The sequence below is a fragment of the Stenella coeruleoalba genome (genome assembly GCF_951394435.1).
Source record: "Stenella coeruleoalba genome assembly, chromosome: 8".
NCBI classification, from domain to species: Eukaryota; Metazoa; Chordata; class Mammalia; order Artiodactyla; family Delphinidae; genus Stenella; species Stenella coeruleoalba.
In genome coordinates, this window is record NC_137154.1 from 1,773,543 (window position 1) to 1,798,239 (window position 24,697).

The window sequence follows — 24,697 nt, forward strand, 5'->3', positions numbered from 1 at the left end:
TGACCTTTCCAGCACAGACTCTTCCAACAGCCCTCAGGGACTCCCCCTTCCACGGGACAAGGGCTTGGCGGCCTAGGCTCGCCTTCCGGGACCTTCAGGCCAGGGCCGCATCAACCGCCACCCGGGTTCCTATCCCGGGAGCGCTGTGAACCAAGCGCGCTGCTATCTCGGCAGAGCTGGCGCCCGTGCATCACCTCCTCCGCGGGGCCTGCTACCATAGTCCCAGGCGCCTGAGGGAGGAGGGGAAGCAGTTTTCCCCGCCTGCAGGCCTGTCCTCCGGCGCGGCCCCTTAGGGGAATCCGAGCGCGCCTGCAGCCCAGGGACGCGTGCCGCGCCTGGCACTCTGTGCCCAGGCCCCGGGGTCCTGACTGCACCAGGTCTGACACCCCGATGTGTGTGAGCGAGGGGGGAAGGGACGTGCGTCCCGCCCCCCGGGGGCTGGGCTGGGGGCTGCGGCTGCTGCCTCTCCGCGCTCGGGCGGCAGGGTCGGGGGCGGGGCCTCGGGGGCGTGGCCTCTGCGCCCTATAAGTGACGGAGTGGGGCGCGCGCCCGGCCAGAAAGCGAGCGCGCAACGGTGGCAAAGACACAAGCGTGCTTCTCGGCCCGGCCTCCAGCGCCCTTCTTGCCCCCCGTCCGCGCGTCCCAGCCGCCCGCCAGGCCACCGGCTGCCGATCAGGCGCCCAGGCCCCGCGCCCGCCGCCCAGGACCGGCCCGCGCCCCGCAGGCCGCCCGCCGCCCGCGCCGCCATGGGGGTGGAGGGCTGCACCAAGTGCATCAAGTACCTGCTCTTCGTCTTCAATTTCGTCTTCTGGGTGAGCCCGGAGCCGCGGGTGGGAGGGCGCTCCCCGAGCCTGGCAGGCCGCGCCCCGCTAGGCCCTGCCAAGGGGGCGCAACCGGGCCGCCAAGTTGCAGGGCCACCTGTGTGCGCCGAGCGCGTGGTGGGGGGTCCTAGGCCGGTGGGTCGCAGCGGTGGGGCTCGTCTGGGGCCGCCGTGCACCTCGAGGGTGGGGCGGGGGGCTCCAAGACGGGTTTCGGGCCTCTGCGCGTCGGGACCCCAGAGCCCCGCGGCCGGGCCGGGCCGTTTGGGGACCTGGGGTCTGTTCCCGGTTGGTGATGGTGGTGGTGCGGTGGGTGCGCGCTCCGAACCCGGTACCCGGCCACTGCTTCAGCCCTCCTGGCCGCTGTTTCTGGGACCACCCTGCTTCGCGGGGACTGAGGGGCTCGAGGGCGGGGCTCCAGACGCCCCGCCCCCATGAGCTCATCGGGCCACCGCCCCTAGATGGGCGGCCCAGTGCGGTGGCGGGGGCGGGGGGGCGGGGTGCGCGCACTCTGCCAGAGTCTTGGGGACCGTCCACCCCATCCTGGGCCCAGTCCAGTTCACCCTCCTGCCTGCTGTCGCCACCCTGAGGGTCGTATGGGGGTCCGGGCCGGGGCGAAGCGCAGAGAGGAAGCGCCCTGGGCCCCGGGTGGCCCGCGTGCTGGGGTGCCTCCCCCCTGGTGCCCCCAGCTTGTGGAGCCCCATCTTCCTCCCCTCCTCACCCAGCCTGACCTTCCAGCCCGTCCTCCCCCTGGGGCGCCGTGGAGGCTGTGAGGGGCAAGGGGCTGGGCGGGTGTTCTGAGTTGGCACAGGCAGGCAGCCTGGAGACCTGGGGTTTCCGAGCCCCAGGGGTGCCGGGGCTGGGTGGATGTCCAGGTCTGGGCTTGGGAGGCCGCTTTGGAAAGAGGAGCCCGCGGGTTGGACGTCTCAGGGTGCGGGAGGGTCTCCTGGGGTCTGTGGGCTGCTGGCCTGAGTTGTGTTTCCTCCTCAGTCTTCACTGCTGGCCTGTGACTGATGAAGCTGTGGCTTTTGTTTCCATTTCCTGTCAGTGTTGGAATTAGGGGGTGGAGATCTCCTTCTGGCCCGGAGGGACCAGGAATGGTTGTCGGGAGCCCCTCTCACAGCTGTGTCCTGTGTCCCCTGCGGTCCCCTGGGCAGAGTGACTCGGGCCCCCTCCTGGCCCCTTCTTGCTTCTCCGCCACCCCAGGCTGCTCACCCTTTGTCACGGAGGACCAGGACAACGTCGGGTGGGTGCTTTCTTAAGTTGACACTGGGAGGGTAAACTTTTAAAATGGCTCCTGGAGAAGTGTGTGGGCCTGGGGACATCTGTTTGCCATCTGGACGGCCAAGGGTCCCAGGGTGGACCTCGGGGCACTGAGGTATTTGGGGTGGGGAGTGCAGGGACTGGACACGGAGTGGAGGTGTCACATCCCCCCTGCAGGGGCACTGGTGGGGGTCCTGTAGCCAGCAGCCTCTGCCCTGGGGGTGGGAGTGGTTAGGCCATCAGGATGGGCCAGGGTGGGCCGGGCAGCCTTTGCTGAAGGGGTGGTCTTGGCAAGGGGTGTCACCGGGACACCCCTCTGCCAGCCCCTGAGCCTGTCTGTACCCGCAGAGCCTGGGAGGGCCCTGGTGGGAGGGGGAGGGGGGCGGAGGAAGGGGACTTAGCAGGAGTGGATTCTTGCCTTTGGACTGAGTGTAGGGGCGAGGTGAGTCCCTCCCACCTGCACAGCATGAGCGGTCTCCAGGGCAGGCTCCCCCACCCCACCCCCAGCTCAGCCTGGGTACCTCTGGTAATTTCCCAGGCAGCAGGGGTGGAGGCCTGACACATCCCCACCCCCACCCTGGGCCACTTTGTGTTCGGGCTTAAGGAATTGTTTCTGAGGCCTCTCCCCTTCCCTCCCTCCCTGGGCATGCCCAGCAGGCCAGAGGAGCATTTGCTTCCAGGGGCAGCAAGGCCCCACGCACCCACGCTGGGCTGCCGCCTGTGGTGGGATGCCAGGCTGAGCCAGGCGGGTGGGGGGGGGCGCTCTCTGTGCATCTCCTCCCCCAGCATCGCTTGGCCGAGAGCATGGTGCCGGGGTTTGGACCTCAGTGGAGTCTCCACCCTGCTGCTGTGGTCCTCAGCTTCCTCCCTGCTGAAGCGGGGGGTCCTTCCCCTGGGGTTGTTGTCGGATTAGTTCAGGAAATGGGTGTTGGGCATGGTGGCTGGTAGGGAAGACCGCATTCCTTGGCCAGTGTAGGCAGTGACACCTGGGAGGCCCCCGCAGGATCCAGTGGGTGAGGGAGGGCTCCTGGTGCCCAGCCCCACCCACTCACCGTGCACCTGGCCACAGTGCAGTAAGGGGGCGCTGGGGGTGGGAGCTGGGTCAGGAGGTTGAGGACGGGGGTCTGGATTTGGATCTGGGCTTATTTTTTTTTTTTTTGGTTTGTTGGGTCTTCATTGCCGTGCACAGGCTTTCTCTGGTTGCGGTGCACGGGCTTCTCATTGCAGTGGCTTCTCTTGTCGTGAAGCACGGGCTCTAGGCTTGCGGGCTTCAGTAGTTGTGGCTCGCGGGCTCAGTAGTTGTGGCTCACGGGCTCTAGAGCGCAGGCTCAGTAGTTGTGGCACACGGGCTTAGTTGCTCCGTAGCACGTGGGATCTTCCCGGACCAGGGCTCGAACCCGTGTCCCCTGCATTGGCGGGCGGATTCTCAACCACTGCGCCACCAGGATCTGGGCAGGAGCCAGTCCCTGGATCTGGGCACTTTTTAAAGTTTCATTTCAGAGAGTAAAGCCTTCCCCCGTGGGCGGCAGCGTCAGAGGCAGGCTGGCATGCTGTTTGAGAAGGAGCCAGTCACCGTGCACACCCACACACACCAGCACACACACTTGCTGTCCCACCTCTCGGCGCCAGACCCCGGGGCCCAGGCTGTGTGCACTCAGCACGCCTGACCCCAGCCTGCTTTGGGGGCCCCTGGCCAGCCGGGCCCGGAGGTGTGAGGTGGGGACATGGCAGGAAGAGCAGCGGCCCGGCCCGAGCTGGGGAGACTGTGCAGATGCTCCCCCGAGGGCATGGAATTCCCGCGGGTGGGGTGGGCCCGGGAGCTTCCTGGCGAGGTGACTGGGGCTCGGCCCTGCTGCCGGAGCAGCTCAGGATGAGCAGAGGCGCCTGCCCCTGCTTCCCTGCTCACCCCACTCGAGTGGGCGGCCTGGGGCGACCTGGGGCGGGCGCACGCCCCTTGTGAGCCCTGCTCGCCTCATCTGTGAAATGGGTGTGATCACAGCCTCTCCTCTGCAGGGGCAGCAGCAGCGGCCCCCCCTGGGACTGGCGGCTCCTCCAGCCGGATGCAGTCAGGGCTTCCTTCCAGAGGTAGCAGGGGCCGTTCGGCCAGACCTGGCTGGGAGTGGGGCTGATGGGAAGCCCTGCTAACTGGCTTTAAATTCTTGCTTCCGGACAGCACAAGGCTGCCTGTCACTTAGTGGTGCTGTCGCCTTCCTTCTCGGAGAGGGGATGTGACCCAGGCGGGCTCTGGCTGGGGGCAGGGATTTCCTGTTCCTGGTTTCAGTGGGAGGGCAGGTGAGCTCCCCTGGTGCCCCCGGGCATCTGGCTGCCACGCTCTGGGGAAACGGCCGTTGGGCCAGGGCCTGCTGAGAAGAGGAAATTTGTGGTCTGTGCCCAGGACGGGCTGGCCCCAGGGAGAGCGTCTGGGCATCACGGGGTGCAGAGCTGCAGCCAGAGGCGGGGAGCCTGGGACCCTGGCCGGCTCGGCTCCAGTGCCCATGCGGTGCCCACCCTGTGGGGTTCCCTCCCCCACCCCCACCCCCAGCTCAGTGTGCCTCCAGAAATTGAGTTCACCCCAATCCCTAACTCATACTGCTTCCAAGTCCAGACAGGGAGATGGGCCCCCAAAGCGCCCCCCTCGCGTATAATCTACCCCCCCACCCCCCGCCTTCATTTCAGCGCCTGAAATCCCATGACAGGGAAGAGCCATGAAAATCAATAAGGCGTAGAGTCCGGACACCCGTGGGAGGGGCAGACGCCACCTTTGCACTGTGCAGCGCTTTGGAGAGGGCCCCAGGTGAGGGGGGGAGAAATGCGGGGGCCCTGGCTCTGCCCGCCCCCGAGACGCAGGCCGGGCCCGCAGCCAGGGCTGGGGGTTTCGCCTTGGAGGCAGCACGGCCCCGTGCCGGGACTCCTCGCGCTGCGTGGAGCACCAAGCTCACGTCGAATCGGCCCTTTCCAGGTGTCCGGCAGGTGTGGTGTGACCCGCCTCTGGACTTCGGTGCCCCTCCCCCGCCCCCACACTTTGTACCGGCCTAAGTGCTGCTTCACGCAAGACCACCTGGGGCTCTAGGTGGGCCCCCAGGTGCTGGGGGAATCCCCACAGGCGGGCAGGGGTCCTGGCCCCGGGGGTGGCCGATCAGCTGGCCGTAGGTCTCCCTTCGCTGGCCGGCCAGCAGCGCGTGGTCGCAGGGGTGCCTGTCGGTGCGTAGCCGCCCTCCCTGGGCTCGAGGGCTGCGGGGCTCGGCGGGCAGGGAGGCACCTTAGCGCTGGCGCTCGGTGCCTGGTGGGGGAGGGGGCTGAGGGCAGGGTGGTCGAGAGCCCGGTCATGGGGGTCCGAACGCCACAGAGGCCTGGGGAGCGGGCAGCCCCCTTGCCCCCTTCTTTGAAGCCACGGCCCTTCTAACTTCGGAAGGTTAGTGCTCCCCCTGCCCGCAATTACTGGGGTAACAGGATGATTGTGGAGAAGGTGAAGGATGGGAAGCTGGGACCCTGCGGAGTGCGGGGCTGGGCGGCCCCCTGGCATCCCGAGCCGTCCCACGGGAGTCTTCTGTTCCAACTCCCACACGCAGGCCGGCCTGGGTCATAACTCTCCCTCGGGGAATGTCTAACGGCGCCCTGTAACCCGCCTTACCTGTCACGTCACCTGCAGCTGGGCGTTGAGTCTGGTACCCAGCAGCCGGCTCCTGGCAGGGATGTGGAGGTCAGGCCGTGACCCCGGGGCTGCAGGGGAACAGAAGGGAGGGCCTCGGGCCGCCCGCCTTCCTGGTCTCCAGCCCCAGGTGCTGGGAGGCCTGAGCCCCAGAGCTTGATGGCATTGGTCTCGGGGGTGCTCGGCGGGTTTGGGAAGCACCCTGTGCAGTCCTGCCCGCCCCCGGAGCTCACGGGGAGTCTCGTCTCACACGGGCCAGGCCCTCTCTGCTCCCCATCCCAGGGGCTCGGCCACCCGCCTGCTGGACAGGCAGTCTTCCCCTCTGTCCCCGAGATAACGGCTCGGACGCACACGACGTCCCACTCCCCTGTGCCAGGCGGGCACTGGGCTGGAGCCATGCCCTTTGCCTCCAGCTGGCCCACTGGAGTGATAAGGAGACCGAGGTCCCGAGTGCCCACACGAGGAAGTGGTGGAGGCAGACTGGAAACCAGGGCCGGTCCTTCAACCACTGTGGTTTGTGGCCTGCACGGCTCCAGTCAGGGACCAGGGAATCGCTAAGGGTGGGGGGCTGTGCCTGGGGCTGTGCGGGGAGCACGTGGCGGCCAGAGAACCCGGCCTGCCCCGGGGCCCCTCCACTCACCTCTGGCCCCTGCCTGGGCCCACCCACCTCCTGTCTTCCGACCAGTGTTTCCCCAGCCTACCCAGACCCTCCTTGTCTGATGTGTGCGCCCCGCTGCAGCCCCTCGAGTGCCCTTTGCTGGCAGGTGGCTGGGACGTCTGTGTCCACACGCCCCTCGCTGCAGGGGCTGAGGGGACACAGGGACATCCCACAGGAGGGGCCCTTTCAGCCAGTGGGGTGGGTGTAGGGCCGGGGAGCAGGCTGCTTCCCGGCCTCCCCGCCTGCAGTGGGTGGTAGGTAGGCTCGGGGACGGGCCCAGGAAGCAGGCAGGCCCTGCGGGTTCCCAAGGCGCACTCCGCTGTGCCCAGAGAGGTGGCAGGGTGTCCTCGGGGGCCTGCACTCCCCTCCCGGCGACAAGGGGCTCCTGCATCCCGCAGCTGGCGGGGCCCAGGAGGGCCAGTGTCCTCTTCCGCCCCTGTGGCTATTCTTAGAGGCCAGTCCAGGCGGCTTCCTGATGTCGAGGGGCCTGGTGGGTAGTTTCCGCTTCCTGGCTGAGGCGAGGGTCCCTGCTCCTCTCTCTGTACTTCCTTCCCGCCTTGAGCTGGGTGGCTGTGTTCCCGGAGGGCACAACAGGGCCGTAGGGTCGCTGCCCACCCCCCAGGAAGGCTGAGTCGGGCCCCGCGTCACCCTGTTCTCATGGTGGGTGGAGATGGAGGGTCAGCCTCCAGGGACCCAGGTCCCCGCCCAGCCCAAGGGTGGTGCCCTTTGCCCCCACTGACCCTCCACATCCCATCCTCAAAGGGTCTTTGCTGCACCTCTTTCCTCTGACTTATCCCGGTGTCTGCAAGGGCGTTTCCTGCCTGTGGCCTTCACTGCCCTCCTGGGGAGGGTCTCCAGGCCCCCAGGACCTCCTGGTTGCCGAGCTGCATGGCACACCTTCCCAGCAAGAGTGTGCACCCCTTGCCGTGGCGGGTTAGGGAGCAGAGCGGCTCAGAGCCAAGGCCCTTCCCGGGTCACGACGGAGCTGCCCCTTCTGTCATCTGTCTCTGAGAGCGTCAGAGCTGCTAAGTAAGGGAGCACGTTGATGCGTGGGTGTCCCTGTCACTCCTGGAACACGTGGGCAGGACTTGGGGTGACCACTGGGCCAGCACGTGTGGGTGGGGAGGGATGGAAGACAGATCCCAGCTCAGCTCCCACCCAGGGCCTGGCAGGAGCCAGGGCGCGGGGCGGGCGGGGGGAAGGTTGCCCCAGGCCTGCCTGGGCAGCACCCACTCCTACGCCCTTTCAGCTGCTTCTTGGAAATGCAGACAGGCCGGGCAGGAACCCAGTGTACTTGGCAGCCCCCTTCCCCCCCCTTTTAGTTGACGCTATTATTTATTAATTCTCAGAAAGGAGGAAGAAAGAAACAGAAACTGCATCTTTCGTAGGATTACAGACAGTCCGTGCCGTCCCCTGGTGTGGAACCCTTCAGTAATCCCAACAGGTTAGGGGCTCCTTCCTGAGCCGCTCGCCAGCCCCACCCAAGCAGGAGCATCTCAGGACGCGGGAGCATCTCAGGATGCAGGAGCAGGTGGCAGCGGCACTTCCGCCAGGCCAGCTAGCAGGAGAGGGGGAGGGGGAGGGTGGAGATGTGTCAGACTCTGCCACTGAGCAGCCTGCCTGGAAACTGCTGAGGGTCTCACGGTAACCACCCGCGCTGTCGAACGCTGTGCACAGTGGCATCATCTGAGCGCCCTGCGTAGGTCAGCTTGTGTACTTTTATTTTATTTTTATTTTTTGAATTTTATTTTTTATACAGCAGGTTCTTATTAGTTATCTGTTTTATACACATCAGTGTACACATGTCAATCCCAATCTCCAAATTCATTCCCCCACCCCCTGCCGCTTTCCCCCCTTGGTGTCCATACGTACCATCCCCCACCCCCCGCCGCTTTCCCCCCTTGGTGTCCATACGTACCATCCCCCACCCCCCGCCGCTTTCCCCCCTTGGTGTCCATACGTTTGTTCTCTACGTCTGTGTCTCTATTTCTGCCTTGCAAACCCTTTCATCTGTACCATTTTTCTAGGTTCCACATATATGTGTTATATACGATATTTATTTTTTTCTTTCGGACTTACTTCACTCTGTATGACAGTCTCTAGATCCATCCACGTCTCTGCAAATGACCCAATTTTGTTCCCTTTTATGGCTGAGTAATGCTCCATTGTATATATGGGCCACATCTTTTCAGCTTGTGTACTTTTAGTTCCTCATCACACACACAAGGATATTGGGGGCACAAAGGTGCCGAGACGGTCCTGAGATGACCCAGTAGCCAGAGGCTCTGAGGGCCCTTGGCTGCCACATTCTGATTCCCACCCAACGTGAGGACTAAGTGCTTTCCATTAAGTCTGGACTCCGTTTTGTAGCGGGCATAAGTGTTCCTTCGTTTATCCAGTCCCTTTTTTGACCCTAAAACCTCAGTCTTGTGGACAAGACTTCAGCGTTTCCAGATGCTGTTGGCAGCTGGAAGCCTGGGGGTCCTCACCTTGGCGGACGGTTGGCATGAAGACAGCAGGCTGGATCCTTTGAGACCAGAAGAAACATTTACCCCTAAAGCCTTTGCTGCTTGGAAGTTCAGTGGACGGGGATTTGGGTGGGTGGGGTTTTTTAAACAGCTTTGTTTGACATAGCGTCAACTGCACGTTTAAAACGTACAACGTGGTAGGTTTTGACGTCAGGAGGCACCTGTGAGACCTAGAGGGTGGCCCACCAGGAGAGTGAATGTATCCATCACCCGCAGAGGTGTCCCCAGGGCCTTGGGGTCCCTCCTCCCCATCCCAGGCCACCCGCCGGCCTGTCGTCCGTGCCCGTGATCGGCATTTCCTGTACTTTTTATGTGGACGGAATCGGAAGGTGGTGGTTTTCCTTTTGGTCTGGGACGGCGGGGGTATCTGGAGATTCACCCTGGTGGTTGTGTCAGGAGTTCCAGGAGTTTCTTCCCTTCCCCTGCTGGTGGGCATCCACCCACTCACCGCTTGAAGGGCACCGGGTTGTCCCCGGTTTGGGGGTGTTACCAGGAAAGCTGCTAGCACGTTTGTGTGGGCACGAGCTTCCACCCCCTGGGGCAGTACTGGGGGTGCAGGGGCTGGGCGCGTGGCGGGTGGAGGGGAGGTGGGGTCCTCGTCCTGTGTCCCCGCTGCTCCCCACCCTCGCCTGGGGGTCTCCTCGCTTCAGCCCATCCCATAGGTGCTTGGGGGTGTCTCACTGTGGTTTAACTTGCATCTCCCTGCGACCAATGACTCTGCGTCTTTCCATGCGTTTATCTGCTGTGTACATTTCTTCTTTGGCGAAGTGTCCAATTTTTTTTTCTTTTGCCCGTTTTTTAAAAATCGGTTGTTTGTTTTCTTGTCATTAGAGTATTGCAAGTTCTTTATAGATTTTGGATACGGGTCCTTTGTTAGCCATTTGCAAGCCCCAGTCCATGGGTTCTCTTTTGAAGAGCAGGCTTCTTTCAGACGTCTGCCGCTTCTGGGACCCCTGCCCTGCCCTGGGCACCCCCTCCCTGCAGAGGCACGGGTCCACCCCACCCTCTGCCTTTTCTCATGGCCTGGGTGGGGGGATTCGGGGGGGATTCGCAGTGCTGCCTTTCCCCTTCCTCTGTAGGTGACCTTAGGTGAATGCCCATCCCAGCTCCCGAAACTGGGAGTGGCCACTGCCACCATTGCCTTCATCCAGGCCCACCCCAGCGGGTCTGTGCGGGGCCTGGAATGACTGAGGACCAGCTGAGGAGGGTACACTTAAGCGCCAGGCTCTCCCCTGCTTGGAGGCGGGACTGCCTTCCCTGTTCACCCTTCAGGAGGTGGGCTGGAGCCACAGGGGAGTCTGGAGGCTGCTGTCCCCCCTCTGCCCCTGTCCCCCGCACATCCTGGGGTCTGCAGTGGAAAGCCCTTCCCGAGACAGGAGAGATGGGGACTTTGCCTGCCACCCCACGGTTAGCATCTGGGTGCTGGGATAAGCATTACCCTCACAGCATTTGTTAGGACCAAGTGCCCTAGATGGGCTTGTCCCCTTGGCTTCTGGGGTGAGGGCCTGCATGGGGAAGATGGGAGTGGTCCCAGCCCAGCCAGGGGGGCGGGAGGTGCACTCCACGCTCAGCTCTCCTTACCGACGGGGCTACTGAGGCTGAGTCAGGGCTTGGGACCAGGCCTCTGTGACTGCAAAGGAGGCCCAGGACAGGGCTCCCCCTGCCCCACCCCCTCCGTCCTGGAACATCTCACAAAGCGGTCTCTGGACCACAGTTTCAAAACAGAATAAGTGGCGGTTTCTAGCCAGAGTTACCACGGCAACCCTCAGCCTCACCACCGCTGCCCGCCTGCCCAGGAGCTGCAGACGCCTGCCCAGGAGCTGCAGAGGGCAGCCAGAGGAGCGGGACTCCCTCTGGAGCCTACCTGCCCCATCCCCGCCCTCCCCCTCCCCCGTCCCCGCCCTCCCCCCCATCCCCATCCTCCCCCTCCCCCTGCCCCTTCCCCGGGCCCTCCCACCCGCTTGTGGGTGTGACAGACACCAGAAGCAGCCACGGGACGCGGGGAGCTCGGCACTGCCCTTCCAGTGGTGTGCGGGGGGGCCCGGGGGCCCCGGGGGGACCCTGTCGGTCCCGCTGCATGTGCTCTGGGAAGGGGGAGAGCAAGTGTGTTGTCCTGGGTGTGGGGAGTGGAGTCCCTAGTTGAACGTTTGGAAGAGGGGGTCAGAGAGGGTGCCGTCCCGCCCTTGGGGGGGCGGTGTCGACAGCACCACCTTCGGGGTCAGCCCGGCGCCAGCGGTCCCCAGCAGTCCCCACCAGCCTCATCGTCCACGGAGCCCAGTGTAGGAGGGCCTGGGCTGGGGCCGCGGGGCTCCTGGCCTCCCCGTCCCCCATCAGCGCCCTAGCGTCACCTGCCTGGAGATCCCCGGAGATCCCTGGAGATGCTTGGGGCTTTCCGTGGGGCAGCCCCTGGTGCTGGGGCTTCGAGTCTCACACGCTCTGCTGAGCCTGTCTCGGGGCCGCGCTCCCTGGCCAGGGCCTTGGGGACAGGCACTGGGCCAGCCAGGTGGTCTTCTTGGGGTCCGCTTTTCGGTTTCTCTTCCTCATTGGACACGTAGCTGATGGTCTGTGTCGGAGCTGGTGCTTGTAGCTCCGGGGACAGTTACTGCCTCGGGGAGCAGCCCAGGGAGGAGGCTGGGGTGCGGGGGCCAGCTCGCCTGGGTGGGTCAGATGCTCAGGCGTGGGCCTGCCGGGCCCGGTCTGGGCTCACCCTCAAGGACAGACCCCACCTAGCCCTGAGCCACCGTGCTCGCAGGGCTTGAGTCAGTCGGAAGCCCGCGCCCCCCGTGCCAGGCTCTGAGCGGAGCCCCCTCTCCTGCTGCCGCTCAGCGCAGCCTCCGCCCTGCGGTCTCTCTGGCGGGCACCGCGGGCTCCCTTGCTCTCCCGGCAGTTTGCCGTCTCCGTGATGGCAGGGAGTTACCCACAAAGCCCCGGCCCTGTGGCTTCCCGGCTGCCACCGGCCCCAGCAGCCTCTGCCATCCACACCAGGGCCCCCGGGGCCTCGAGTGCCCACCCCCTCCTCAAAGAAGTACTTGTCTGTCTGAATGCAGATTAACCAGGTGTCCATCTTATCTGGTAACCTGTCTGGGAGTCTCCCTCCAGTGGTGCTGGCGGGAGGGTTGGGGACCAGCCACATGGTCCCCCATGCCCAGGTCCCCCGGGGCATCTTGACAACCAAGGCAGCAAATCAGACATTTGGAGCCAGCAGCAGCCCAGACCCCAGGGGCTAGGGAGTCCTGCCTGGAGGGAAGCCCTTCACGCAGACCCAGCGGACAGGAGGGTTCGGCACCCTCCCCTGTGTGTGTGTGTGGTATGGTGGATTCACGCTCACCGCCGCGGGGCTGCGGGCCACGAGTGACACCATGCCCTGCTCTTTCCGCAGCTGGCTGGAGGTGTGATCCTAGGCGTGGCCCTGTGGCTTCGCCATGACCCTCAGACCACCAACCTCCTCTACCTGGAGCTCGGAGACAGGCCTGCACCCAACACCTTCTACGTAGGTAAGTGGCAGAGGGCGGGCTGAGGACCCCGGCTAGCTCTGGGCTGGGGGCCGGCAGGAACGGGCCACTGGGGTGTGTGATCATAAGCTCAGTAAGGCCTCAGACAGGCTGTCGGGGAGGGCTTCCAAGGAGGGCTTCCAGGAGGAAGCAGGGGCTGAGCCAGCTCAGCGGGGCTGGCTTCTTGCTGGGGCAGGGAGGAGGCCAGCCAGGAAGGGCTCTTCCGGCCAGAGGGTGAGACGGAGCCAGAGAGCAGGTGGGGTTATGTCAGCCTGGGGGCCTTGAGGGTCCCCTCTGGAGTTGGTGCAGTGCCTGCCTGGGCGGGGGGTGCTCCCAGGGAGAGCTGGAACTGGGGGCGGGGTGTGTGTGTGTGGCTTTTTGGGACCCCACCCGATCACCTTGGGGGGGGGCGGAGCAGGAGAGCAGCAGCTGGGTGGGGCGGGGGCAGAGGGGTGTTCGGCAGGCCCGGCACAGGGGCGCTGCTGGGCAGCACAGAGGTCCCTTCCAGTGGGGGACCAGGAGTGGTGTGGCGCTCAGACTGGGCCGCGCCTGCCCCCTTCCCCTGCGCTCCCCTGTGTCATATGGTGGGTGTTTCGGGGAGGCTTCCTGGGAGGGTGGGGCTGGAGCCCAGAGCCCCCGGGAAGGAGACTCAGGGCCTGCGTGCCTCAGCCCTGCAGCCACACCTATAGCCGCCGTGTGAGGCTGAGAGTCTGCCTCCTGGGCGCCCGTGGTGGCCCCTTCGGGGCATCCGTCAGGCTGGCGGTGGGGGGCTTGGGCCAGCGGCCCCCGGGGTGGGGGTGGGAGTGCCGGAGGAGCGACGGAGGGGCGGGAGGGGAGAAGGGGTGCCCCCCGCCTCCTGCTGGGCCCCCTCCCCCATCAGGGAAGGTGGGGTCTGGAGCTGTGGGAGTGTTTGTTGAGATGCTTCTGTCCTTTAAAGGACTGGCTCCTGGGCCGGCCCCTCTCGCTCCCACAGGCGAGCAGCAGGGCAGGGAACCTTCAGGGCTCAGGGCGCCCTGAGGGGCCAGCAGCCACCCCGGGTCACATGCTTGACCCTCGGTGGGAGTGGCCCACACACTCACCTCCCGCCCCGGGGCCATGGGGGGTGCCTGCCCCCTCCCTGCCCGTGGCCCTCTGGGCCATAGTTGGGAGGGCTGGGTTCCGGGGGCCATGGATGGGGGGCGGAGACCGGAGCCTGGGTTCTGGCGGCGGGGCTCCCGGGGCCAGCCGTCCCGGGGAGGGTCCTGAGCCCTCTTCCGCAGGTTCCTGGGCTCCCCCCGCGCTGTGGGGCCCCTCACAGGTTTGAGTCTCAGGAGCAGAGGGTGAGTCTGCCTCCCGAGAGGGCACAAGGGGTCCGTGACCCGGGGCCCCCGCACACGCACCAGGCCCCCTCAGAAGCAAGGCAGTCAGCGGGGCCCACACGTCTGAGGACGCGGGAGTGTCCTCTGGGCCCTCGAGTCTGAGGACGCGGGAGTGTCCTCTAGGCCCTCGAGGGGTGTTTGTCTCCTGCGGGGCTTCTCCCAGGCCTCTCCTTTCCCTCTCAGAGCCGCCGCAGGGGTCTGAGCCAGCCTGTGGCCGGGCCTTCTGTCCCAATGTGGGCAGGGCTGCTGCCATCTCTCCGTCCCCCTCTCTGGGACCTTGGGTGCAGTGGGCGTGGGCTCTGCCGGTGGCAGAGTTGAACCGGCCCCAGGGCGAGCAGTCTGGGAAGGGGTCCCTCCCAAATTGCTGGGGCCGGGGCCGCCAGCCTCGTGGCTGGGGCAGCTCCTGCTGTCAGCCCAGCGTCCGGCCCAGGAGGCAGGAGAGGAGCTGAAAGCTCCCCTGCTTCAGGCCAGGATGGGGCAAGAGCGGCGACGGGCTGCAGGCTTGGGTTAGGGACACAGTCCAGGCTGGCGCGCAGACGTCTGGGGGGACCTTGGCGGGAGAATGGAGGCGGCGGGGCTGTGCTCAGGCTCTGGCGGGGAAGGGGTCCCACGGGAGAGGCTCGTCGAGGGCAAGGCTGGTGTTGGAGCAGATGTCCCCCCGGTCCACTCACTGGGGGCCGCACGTCACCTGGGGCCTGACCCTGGCTTCTCCTGGCTCTGGAGAATCCTGCCCTTGGGGAAGCAGTGTTAGCTGCGGGACCACCCGGCAGGCTGGGTGCCAGGCCCTGGACCTTCTGCTGTGTCCCCATGGGCGGGGGCCTCTCAGAGCCCCTCTGGCCACAGAGTTCCTGCCCACCCAGGGCCGGCCTTCCGGAGCCTCTTGCTGGCTCTGATGCAGACTGGGCCTGCCAGGGAGCTGGGGGAGCAGACATGGGCCCTGACAAGAGCTGTCTGTCCAGTGCCAGGCAGCGGGGGAGGGTGAGCTGGGCTGGCTTAGCACCCCAGGCAATGCTGCAGGGCCCAGGGGGGTCCCGGACCTCACTGGCCAGAACCAGGCCGAGGGCTCTAGGTGGAAACCCGGCACCGTGGGGGGCTTGGGGCTGGGCCTGGGGGGGGGGGGTCAGGTACCGCCTCTGGGTCTCCCAGCCTCTCGCAGGACCCTCCAGAGCCCGGAACGCCAAGGTGCCCCTCCCTGGCGCCCTATGCCATCTCGCTGAACCTCAGGTAGTGATGTGGGGATGGGGTCTCAGGACCTGAGCAGAGGACACCTGGCTCAAGGGTGCTGTGCCCGAGTGAGGAGCCCCCGAGGGCAGGCCTGGCGGGAGGCTCCGTCTGTCCAGAGGGGAGGCCCCGGGCGTTTTCTGAGCCCAGCAGTGGGTCCTGGCCCCCAGGCTCCTTCTCCAAAGCCTGGCCAGGCAGGGGCGACAGGCCCTTGGCACCGGAGCCCTGGGACCCATTGTCCTAGCACTATGCAGGGGGCTTGGGCTGCCTGCCCGCCGCGTAACCATGGTGACTGGGGGGTGGGCCCAGGTCTGCTGGTAGGACTAGGGTTGTGGGAGGTCCTTGGAGAGACGTGGTCTGCGTTTCAAGGGGCACGGGCCCCGCCTGGGTGAACTGTGGACGCAGAGAAGGGCCGCATGACCAGCAGTGGGTGCTGGGCAGGCCAGGGGGGCAGACTGACCCCGTGTACCATCCTTGAGCTGTCCCAGCCGCCAGGCCTCTGCGTCCAGCAGGCTCCAGCCCCCGGGGTCAGGGCCTCAGAAGCCGGGTAGAGCCCCCTCCTCTGAGCAGAGCAGCCGGACTCGAGCCCCCGTCTGAGAGGGCACAAGTGAAGTGGAGTCGCCAGACCCCTGGGCTCACCTCCACCCCACCCCACGGGCCAGTAGCTGGGTCCTCTGCGCCAAGACGGGGGTGGTCCTCCAGAATGCCCCCAAATCCCGGAGACTGCGGGAACCAGAGAGGGTCCGGGTTGTGGCATCGCACTGAGTTCTCTGAACACTCACCACGGGCCGTTCGGTCCTGGCCTCGGCAATGCCGGTCTCCACCCACGTCACAGAGGAGGAAACTGAGGCCTGGAGAGGGGCCCACACGGCCCCGCCGGGCTGCCAAGCCCTTGCAGCTCCTCTCCAAGCCTCCGGGCATCTGCTGTCTTCCCAGCAGGGCGGGCGTCAGCGCCTCGTGGCCCCTCCGAAGGCCTGGGCAGTGGGGTGTGTGTACGCAGCCGGGGAGGAGGGCTTCCGGGGGCATCTGTCCTGCCTCTTTGGGGTGTCAGGGCGCTGAGGGCAGCCGTCTCTCCCCTGCAGGCATCTACATCCTCATTGCCGTGGGTGCCGTGATGATGTTTGTCGGGTTCCTGGGCTGCTACGGAGCCATCCAGGAGTCCCAGTGCTTGCTGGGGACGGTAAGGCCCTGGGCTGGGGCCAGGCTGAGGGTGAGGGCTGCGGGGCCGGCCGGGGGCAGAACCGGGAGCTCCGGTGGAGACAGAACGCCTTCAGTCCCCGACGTGGAGCCTGGTGCCCGCCCTGGCCAGTCTGACCCTGCGGACCTCCCCCAGAATGCCAGCTCTCCGGTTTCCCCAATCCCCAATTTGAGGGTCTCAAATCCCTCCAAGGTGGACTGCCGTTACGTCTAGTTCTTCGTCTAGTTCCTACTGAGTTCCAAAGTTGCTTTTTCTCTTTCTTCCTTAAAAAAAGCCACAGATATAATAGTGAGTGAGTCCCAGTCCCAGAGTCAGCCTCAGGTGCCCCTAGGCATGTCACCCACCGAAGGGAAGTGGAGGCCTGGCTGTGCTGCCCAGGGCCTGGCGTCTGGGAGACGTGGGCTGCAGGAGGCTGTGCCTGTGTCTCCGGTGGGCGAGCCCAGGCACACCACGGCGACACCCTTCCCGTGGGCTTTGCCTCCCTGCCCTTTCCGACCCGCCCAGAACCAACCATGTCCTCCCCTCCCACACCCACCCCATCCTGTGGAGCCTGGTCCCTCGGGGTTGATGAGAACATTGGCATCTCGCTGCCGGGCCGAGTCCTAGATTCTGCTTCTCGGCCCCACGCCTCTCATCCCGTCGGGCCCTGGGTGGGTGGATACCACCGGCCACCCCGCGCATGCCGGCCGGTCACTGGGGCCTCAGGAAGGCCCAGGCCCTCTCTGGCCGGCTCTGACCTGCCCTCTCCGCCATCCCCTCCCCTTTTCAGTTCTTCACCTGCCTGGTGATCCTCTTCGCCTGTGAAGTGGCCGCTGGCATCTGGGGTTTTGTCAACAAGGACCAGGTGAGGCAGCGTCCGTGGGGAGGGGCAGGGGGGCTGCTGGTGGGGAGGGGGAAGGGGCTCGGGCTGCGGGGGAGGGGTCGGACTGCAGGGTGCTTTGGGAGGGCTCTTCCCGGTAGGAAGCCCACAGAGGGCTTTCTGGAAGAGACAGCATGGCGACCGAGTGGAAGGCAGGGTCACCTTCTCTAGGGCTCAGTGGCAGGCAGGTCTGTCCTGGGAGTGATACCTTCCGGGAGAGCCAGGTGAGGGCACGTCTCGAGGGGGCAGTCCTGCTGTGCTGTGACCGCCTCCCTCCCCAGATCGCCAAGGACGTGAAGCAGTTCTACGACCAGGCCTTGCAGCAGGCCATAATGGACGACGACGCCAACAATGCGAAGGCTGTGGTGAAGACCTTCCACGAGACGGTACGGGGGGCCGGGGGGAGGTGGGGAGGGCGTCCAGAGGGGCCGGCGGACCGGGGGAGAGGCAGGAGCCGGGGAGGGTGTCCAGAGGGGCCGGCGGACCAGGGGAGAGGCAGGGGCCGGGGAGGGTGTCCAGAGGGGCTGGCGGACCAGGGGAGAGGTGGGGGCCGGGGAGGACATCCAGGGGCCTGGGGTTTTGTCCTCTCAGTGAGACCTCAGCCTGGAGCGGGAGGGGCATTGGAACCTGGGGAGATTCTGAGGGACCTGGGGGTCCCTGGTGGGAACTAGATGAGCCAAGGCAGATGGGGTGCAGGGGTCTCTGCGCAGCACAGCTAAGTGGGAGGAGGGGCGGAGTGGGCCCCCTGGGCTCCGTTCTCCCCCTGGAGGGGACCCGCCCAGCTCCCCGCCCCCACGCCTGGCCGGCGCAGCTCCCGGGGCCTCTGTAGCCTGTGGGCCACGTGTCCAGGGCTGACGCCGGGCGCCCTCCATCTCTGCAGCTTAACTGCTGTGGCTCCAACGCGCTGACCACATTGACCACCTCTATGCTCAAGAACAGCCTGTGTCCCTCGAGCGGCAACATCATCAGTAACTTGCTAAAGGTGTGTGGTGATGGGTGGGGCCTCCCAGGGTGGGGCGGGGCCTGCCTGCTCCCCCATTTGGCTGCCACCCCTGGTGGGTCCTGGGCGGTGGCTGGCCCTCTCAGGGCTCCTGCTGGCAAGGGCAAGGACACGGCCATACTGGGCAGTGCTGTGGCTGGAGTTGGGGCTTCTCTGCCTGGGGGCCGAGGCCAAATTTTTGCTGCCAGCCGGCCCATGGGGAGGCGAGTCTCTGGCCCAGGCTCCCGATGGGGGAGCCCTCTGAACCTGGCATGGAGGCGCCCTGACCTCCCGGGTCAGCCCCGTCGTGGTGGTGCTTCCCAATCTCTTGAGTGCAAGAGGGCGCACACGGCACACTCGCCATTTCCGTGTTTGAGGTAAAAGCTGGCAGAGACTAGGCCCTGTTCACGCCTCTGCCGAGGGGTCCTGGGGGGCAGGGCTGTGCCCCTCTGTGCTCCTGCTGCAATGACCCTGGGCCACGGCCTCGCGGGGGGCTGAGGACGGGCACCTCTGAACGCTGTCTGGCCGCCCCCGCAGGAGGACTGCCACGGGAAGATCGACGAGCTCTTCTCGGGGAAGCTGTACCTCATCGGCATCGCCGCCATCGTGGTGGCTGTGATCATGGTGAGTGGGACGGGCCGGGCATCTGCCAGGGTCCCCCCACGGGTCTCCGGGCGCTGACCCACCTGCCCGCCCCCACCCCCTTCTCCCAGATCTTCGAGATGATCCTGAGCATGGTGCTTTGCTGTGGCATCCGGAGCAGCTCGGTGTACTGAGGCCGAGGCCGCAGGGAGGGCCGCTGAGCGACCCGGACACTTCTGAGAAGGGGCCGTCACCACCTGTGTATATAACCTCCTGGTATCACTGCTACACTTATCAGCCTTTTCACTTTTGAGGTTTTGTTCTTGTCCTGAAGTTCCCTGTTGCTTTCGGGGCTGATGTCACCTGTAGGTGGCATGTGAGTGGCCTTGGGGACTGCAGGGCAGGGGCCCCCTCTGCTTTTGGGGCTGCTCGGGGGTTCTGCTTGCTCAGCCGGGCCTCTCCTCGGGGCCACGAAGGGCCGTCCGGCCAAGCTGCACCCTCCTACCCACCTGTCCCCACGGGTGGCACACGCTCAGCCTTTTTTAATCCTTGTTCCTTTCCGGCCACCTGTCTCTAGAGCCGGGTCCACGAGCAGCCTTATGCCTTCAACGCACCTCTCCTTTCTAACGCGTCACCTTCGATTGTAATTACATCCTGAAAGTCATTCAATAAAGAAGGAAAAATCAGGCATGCTACCACGATGTCCGGCCCCTTCCTGTGCCCATGGTGTCTGAGACCCAGGGGCAGCCCGAGGAGCCTGGCGCAGGCGGTGCTCAGCTCTTTGGACCTCGCTGGGCCCAGGCTGTGCTGCCGACCCTGTTGGTGGGTGTCTGTGGGGCGCCCAGAAGGACTCCGTGGAGGGAGTGCCCCTTTGTTGGGCCTTGTGCCACCTGGAGCAGCCTCCACCCCCATTCCTTGTGCACCACTGCCCAGCAGGGTCTGTGCGGGGCAGGCAGGCAGCCCAAGAATGTGATACAGGATGTGGGGCCCCTGCAAGACTCCCCGCCCTCCTGAGGGCCAGCCCAGGAGGATGGACACACTGCTCCCTCCCAAGGTCTGAGGGGCTCTTCTCTGACCTAGCTGCTTGCAGACGTCCCGTCATGGGGCTGGGTGCCCACATCTTGCAGGGGCTGGAGGGCAAGGCCTCAGCCACTACCTGGGGGAGCCTACCTGGCCCACCACCGTGGACTGAGGCCTAGCCACCTCTTGGGGTAGGCTGCTGCCCCCAGCGGGAATGCTGGGTGATGTCACTATTAGCTGCATGCAGGTACCCCCCTGCACGTACATTAACTTGACCTCTTGAGACAAGTCCCTGGCTGGGATTCATACGTCAAGGGCTCCCTAGGGCCTCCTTGGGGGGCTGATTTTGGAAACTAACCCCAGCCCTGCATTGGGGGTCACAGGGCCTCAGCGGGCCTGCCCTTCCACAGTCCAGAGGGGTGCTGGTGGGTTGGGAAAACTGGATGGCCCAAGAAACCAGCTCCTTTTTACTTCTCCCTGTGCTGCGAAGCCCTGGGAACATCCTGGCCGAGGCCTGGGTGTCACCCCTGCTAGCTGCGGTGTGAACTAGCTGCCTTCTGTGGCCTGGACTCCGCGTTCCTGGTGAGGCCCTGCATGGGGGTGGCGTTAGGGATGATCAGAACGGGCCCCGTTTCCTCTCTGGGTCCCTGGGCTAGGCCGCAGCATGGCCTGAACCCTGGATTCCAGGGCTGCAGCCCTGGGCGAGGGAGCGCGCTCTGGCCGTCCAGCAGGCGAGGCGCCAGCAGGGAAAGGGCGCCGGCCGCCTGGGCTCCGGGCCGAGGTACGTGCGGCCCGTCCAGGGGAGACTGGGATCTGCCCTGCGCTTCTGGGCAGAAATAACCAGCCAGGCCACCGACCATCGGCAGGAATAGGTAAAGCCGCCTCTCCCAGGAGGGCTGCCTCACGGCGGGCCCCGGCAGTTGGGAGGTCGGCACGCCCCGCTACCCGGCTCCCGGGACCCACGAGGGCGTGGCCGGCCGCTCTAGGCCAGGACCGGAAGTGCCCGGGAACAGCGCCGCACGCGTCGATGCACTTCCGGTCCTCGCGGTTTCCGGCAAGCGGCTGCGGGAACGCGGCGCTGGCCGTTAGCCCTCGGGCATCCTGGGAGTCGTAGTTCGGCCTCCCAGCCTCCCTCCTGGCCTTAGTCAATTCCGGTCTCTTCGCGAGAGAGCGCCGTTTCCGGGAGGGAAGACAGCGAATGCGCAGAGGCCACACTCCCGATAGGCCTCGGGAATAGCGGCCCAGTGACTTGTGGGAAATGTAGTTCTTCAGGCGCGGAAGCCGCGGCCCTCGGCCGGCAGAGGACTCAGTTTCCCAGAGGGCCGAGCGCGGTGCAAGATGGAGGCAGCCAGGCCGCGGTGAGCCGGTAGGTTTGTGGTGGGGAGGACGGCGCTGGTGGGCTGTCGGGCTTCGGGAGTCTGCTGTCCGCAGTCTGCTGCGCCGAGCAGGGAGGCCCTCGTGAGGCCCGGACCCTTGGCCCATCCACCCGAGTTGGCCCCAGAACTTAAGCCCCCGACACGGAGAACCTGTTGGGCCCGGGCCGAGGCCCTGGGCGCGTGGAGTGGAGAAAGTCAAGGGTCCGCCTCCCAGGGGAGCGAGACAACCGGCAAAGAAGCCAGTGTTCTCTGGGACCTGGCCTGCCCGGATTCCGGCCCTGAGAAAACCCCGCTTCCGAGCCCCCCAGGCCCTCAGCCTGTACTCAGTTCTGCCCTGCGCTGAGCTTGGGAAGTTCTCAGAGAACTCAGAGATGCAGGCCCCGCATTCCCTGTCTTGGGGCGAGATCCCCGTTTCCCCGCGGCGTGTCCCACTCACCACGGGCGTTCCCGCGATTCCAGGGGACGGGGTTGCAAATTTAGGAAGCCGGAGTCCGGTTTGAACTCCAGCTTTGCCTGCAACGTATTGTATGACGGGCAACTCCTTCCCCGCTCCGGTCCTGCCAGCTCTAAAACAGACACCATTGGCGTTTACTTCGTGTCCCCTTTCCTGGAGTTGTGCCTTCATTTTGAGAGTCACGCGAGGCCCAGAGGAATGGAGATCTTGCCTGTGTTTGACCTGGTGCCGGGCACTCAGAGACACTGCAGGTCTGCCTGGCCTGGTCCTCGGTGGGTGCACGAGCAAGGGGTCACCCTGGGCCAGGGAGGCTTGGTGGGAAGAGGGAGTTGGTGGACGGATGTCTGTGCGGAGGGTGAGACTGGGCTGTCCTCTGAGCCTGGAAACAAGCTTCAGGGTGCCTGGTGACACTGGAACACTAACCAGGTGCTGGCAGCACTTCTCTGCTCAGCTGGGAAAGTGAGGGGTGTGCGGAGGCGCATAGGACAAATGCCCCAGGAGCTGTGGGGCTGGCCTCTGCGGAGCAAGGCCGCTCCGGCTTCCTGAGCGCTTGACCCGCAGATGCCAAGGATGTGTCTGCAGACTCGTCTGGAGCTCCAGGGCATCTCACGGCGGTCAGGAGCACACCTCCTCCCCACGGAGCAGGCAGGCGCCCCGGCCTTTGTGGAGTACCCGCTGCCTGCCACGCAGCGTGCCTGGCTGAGAGAAGGCGTGCAGAGCAGAGGTCGCTCTCGGCCCTGGGTTCAAGCCCCCGCCCCCCCTGCAGCAGGCCTCCTAGTGGCTTTAGTCAGACTGGCTGGAGAGGATTGAATGAGGTGACACGTCAGAAGGACCAGCTCCTGGGCCTGGCTGTGTCAGGGGCTCTGTAAACCCAGGCCCACTCCCGGGGTGGCGGCTCCACTCCTGCATGTCTGCCGTCTGGTCTGAGGGCTGCCTCTCCCTCCCTGCCCTCAGCCAGCCACTGAGCCACTGAGCAGAGCCGTGCCTGGCGGGGGCCGTTGCGACCAAGAACCTTCTCCAGCGCTCGGCCCACCAGCCGTCCAGCACAGGCACCCAGCAGCCAGGGAGGTAAGAGGAGGGCTTTCGGGGCGGGGGACCTGGCCGCTCCTCCTTGGACACAGCTCTTGCTGCTGACCCTTCGCCGGGGTGGTGGGTCTGCAGGAGGGACTTGTTCTGAGCTTGTGTTGTCTCCAGTGACCGACTCCCTGGGCTGCTTTGGTGCAGGTGCGGCGTGGCTGGGGGACGCATGGCTGAGGCAGGGGACGGCCAGCACTCCGTTGGCTCCGGGGGTGCCGCTCTGTCTCCCGACCCCGTCTGCCTCAGCGACTCGGACTCCGACCTCAGCCTGCTCGACGATGCTGAAGTGGAAGCTCTGTCTCCCGGGGGGCTGCCCGGGGAGGCCCCGGGGGATTCGGGCCCCGATGAGCCCCCCTCGCCCCCCAGGAGCTTCGCCACAGCGGCGGTGCAGCCCTTCCACCTGAGAGGCACGAGCCCCACCTTCTCCCAGCGCAGCCACGACATCTTCGGCGGCCTGGAGCGGGCAGCCAGGCGGGCTCCGCCCTCTGCGGCCCCAGCTGGCCCTGGCGACAGTGGGGGCTTCCGGCAGCCGCTGACACTCTCCAGCCGGCCTCCAGCCGGGGGCCCGAGCAGGGCCACTCAGAATCCCGCTCCCCTGAGGGTGCCCCCCGTTCCTGACTACGTGGCCCACCCTGAGCGCTGGACCAAGTACAGCCTGGAGGGTGTGGCTGAGGCCAGCAAACAGAGCAACCGGGCCGCCGCCCTGGCCTTCCTGGGCCCCCAGAGCCTGGCCGCCCCCAGCGGCTACGTGCCCTCCTTCAACCAGGACCCCTCTAGCTGTGGGGAGGGCCGGCTCATCTTCTCCAAACCGGTGCGAACCGGCGAGGCCCGGCTTGAGAAGAGGAGGGTCCCGAGGAAGGCAGGGGAGCCGGGTGGGAGCCCCCACGGGATCCCGGGGGCGGCGGGGGGCGAGGGCCCCGTGGAGCTGGCCCACCTGGCCAGGCCCGGGAGCCCGGAGGCCGAGGAGTGGAGCAGACCCCGGGGGCGCCTGCAGGAGGTGGGTGCACCCGAGGGGGAGGCCCTCGCGGGGTCTGGGGCCAGCGCCCTGCCAAGGGAGGCGGTGGGCTTCCACAGCAGCAGGAAGCGGAGCAGGGACCACTTCCGGAGCAAGGACAGCAGCCCCGAGGCCCCAGGCGCGGACGTTTGAGCGGGGAGACCGCCTGGCCGCCTGCCTGCCCTGGCCGAGCTGGAGGGACGGCCCCCACTGTCCCCCCGGGGTGGCTTCAGGGGCGGAGCAGGCCCGGGGCCCCACCCCCAGGGAAGGGAGCCAGCGGGCTGCCTGTCGATGGCACCAGCGGCCAGGGCAGAGACCTTGCTGAGGGTGTGGGCCAGGGGTTGGCGGAAACCCTGACTCACCCCGTGCCCAGGGGCACAGTAAAGGCTCTGGGTGTTCCTCAGTCTCCGTGTCTCTTTGTCAGCCCCCATCCGCCCGGGACTGTGGCCAGGGCCCTGTCTTCCCTCCAGACACCCCATCACGCTGTTCCCACATTGGAGCCTCCCAGCTTAGCGTCAGGGGGCTCTGAAGCTTTCTAAATCAAGCCTGTGTTCCTCAGTGGCGCGTCTTCCCAGCCTAGCTGAGGTGACCGCCTCCTCAGCCCAGAGCAAGAGGTGGACACCCCAGACCCGCCCAGAGGCGGGCTCACGGCTGTCGGTGTGCAGCCCCTGCCTCCAGCATACGCCTGTAGACCCCAGGAAGCGGCCAGCTGAGCGGGCGCCGTCTCCAGCCCTGGCCAAGCTCACCCTTGACTCTGTCCTACCCAGGCTGTGTGACGACGACCGGTGTCCTGGGACAGTGTCGCCAGGACTGCGGAGCTGCTGTGCAGGGCGATGAGGAGGGTCCCCAGAGGGTGCTGGGGAGGTAGCCGGGAGTGGGCGTGGCTCTCCTGGGACCACACTTGGGGTTGGCCAGCCCATCATGCTGCTGAGCCCCGGGCCTGGCCCTGCCCCTGCTGCCCCTACCCCGGGCTCCAGGTCCCTAAGGGAAGGAGAGACCGGCCTGGCTGGCCACGCAGCTGGGGCAAGCTCAGGGGCCCAGACCCCATCCCTGCAGGGCAGGAAGTCCCTCTCCCCCCGCGGTGCTTTACTGACCGCCTGACACCTCCCAGACGCCCCCCAGGGTCCACTCTCATGTGGGGCTGCAGCCCAAGGTGTGGGTGTACTTCCCAG

General features: G+C 66.1%; 2 protein-coding genes across 4 annotated transcripts; both read left to right on the top strand.

Moving 5' to 3' along the window:
- Positions 1-501: 501 nt before the first annotated feature.
- CD81 (CD81 molecule) lies at positions 502-19,291 on the top strand. The gene is made up of 8 exons (XM_079930418.1): positions 502-812; positions 12,296-12,410; positions 16,069-16,166; positions 16,954-17,028; positions 17,325-17,429; positions 17,924-18,025; positions 18,560-18,646; positions 18,736-19,291. Exons 1-8 carry the CDS (start codon positions 747-749, stop codon positions 18,796-18,798), a joined length of 711 nt encoding a protein of 236 aa, XP_079786544.1. The 5' UTR covers positions 502-746; the 3' UTR covers positions 18,799-19,291.
- Positions 19,292-20,944: 1,653 nt separating this feature from the next.
- Positions 20,945-24,065, top strand: TSSC4 (tumor suppressing subtransferable candidate 4). 3 transcript variants are annotated; one of them, XM_079928142.1, is made up of 4 exons: positions 20,945-20,990; positions 21,565-21,726; positions 22,409-22,522; positions 22,679-24,065. In XM_079928142.1, exon 4 carries the CDS (start codon positions 22,701-22,703, stop codon positions 23,676-23,678), a length of 978 nt encoding a protein of 325 aa, XP_079784268.1. In that variant the 5' UTR covers positions 20,945-20,990; positions 21,565-21,726; positions 22,409-22,522; positions 22,679-22,700; the 3' UTR covers positions 23,679-24,065. The 3 variants fall into 3 exon arrangements, with proteins under 3 accessions (XP_079784268.1, XP_079784269.1, XP_079784270.1); XM_079928143.1 differs by lacking the exon at positions 21,565-21,726 and having other exon boundaries at positions 20,946-20,990; XM_079928144.1 differs by lacking the exon at positions 20,945-20,990 and having other exon boundaries at positions 20,998-21,705.
- The last annotated feature ends 632 nt before the right edge of the window (positions 24,066-24,697 follow it).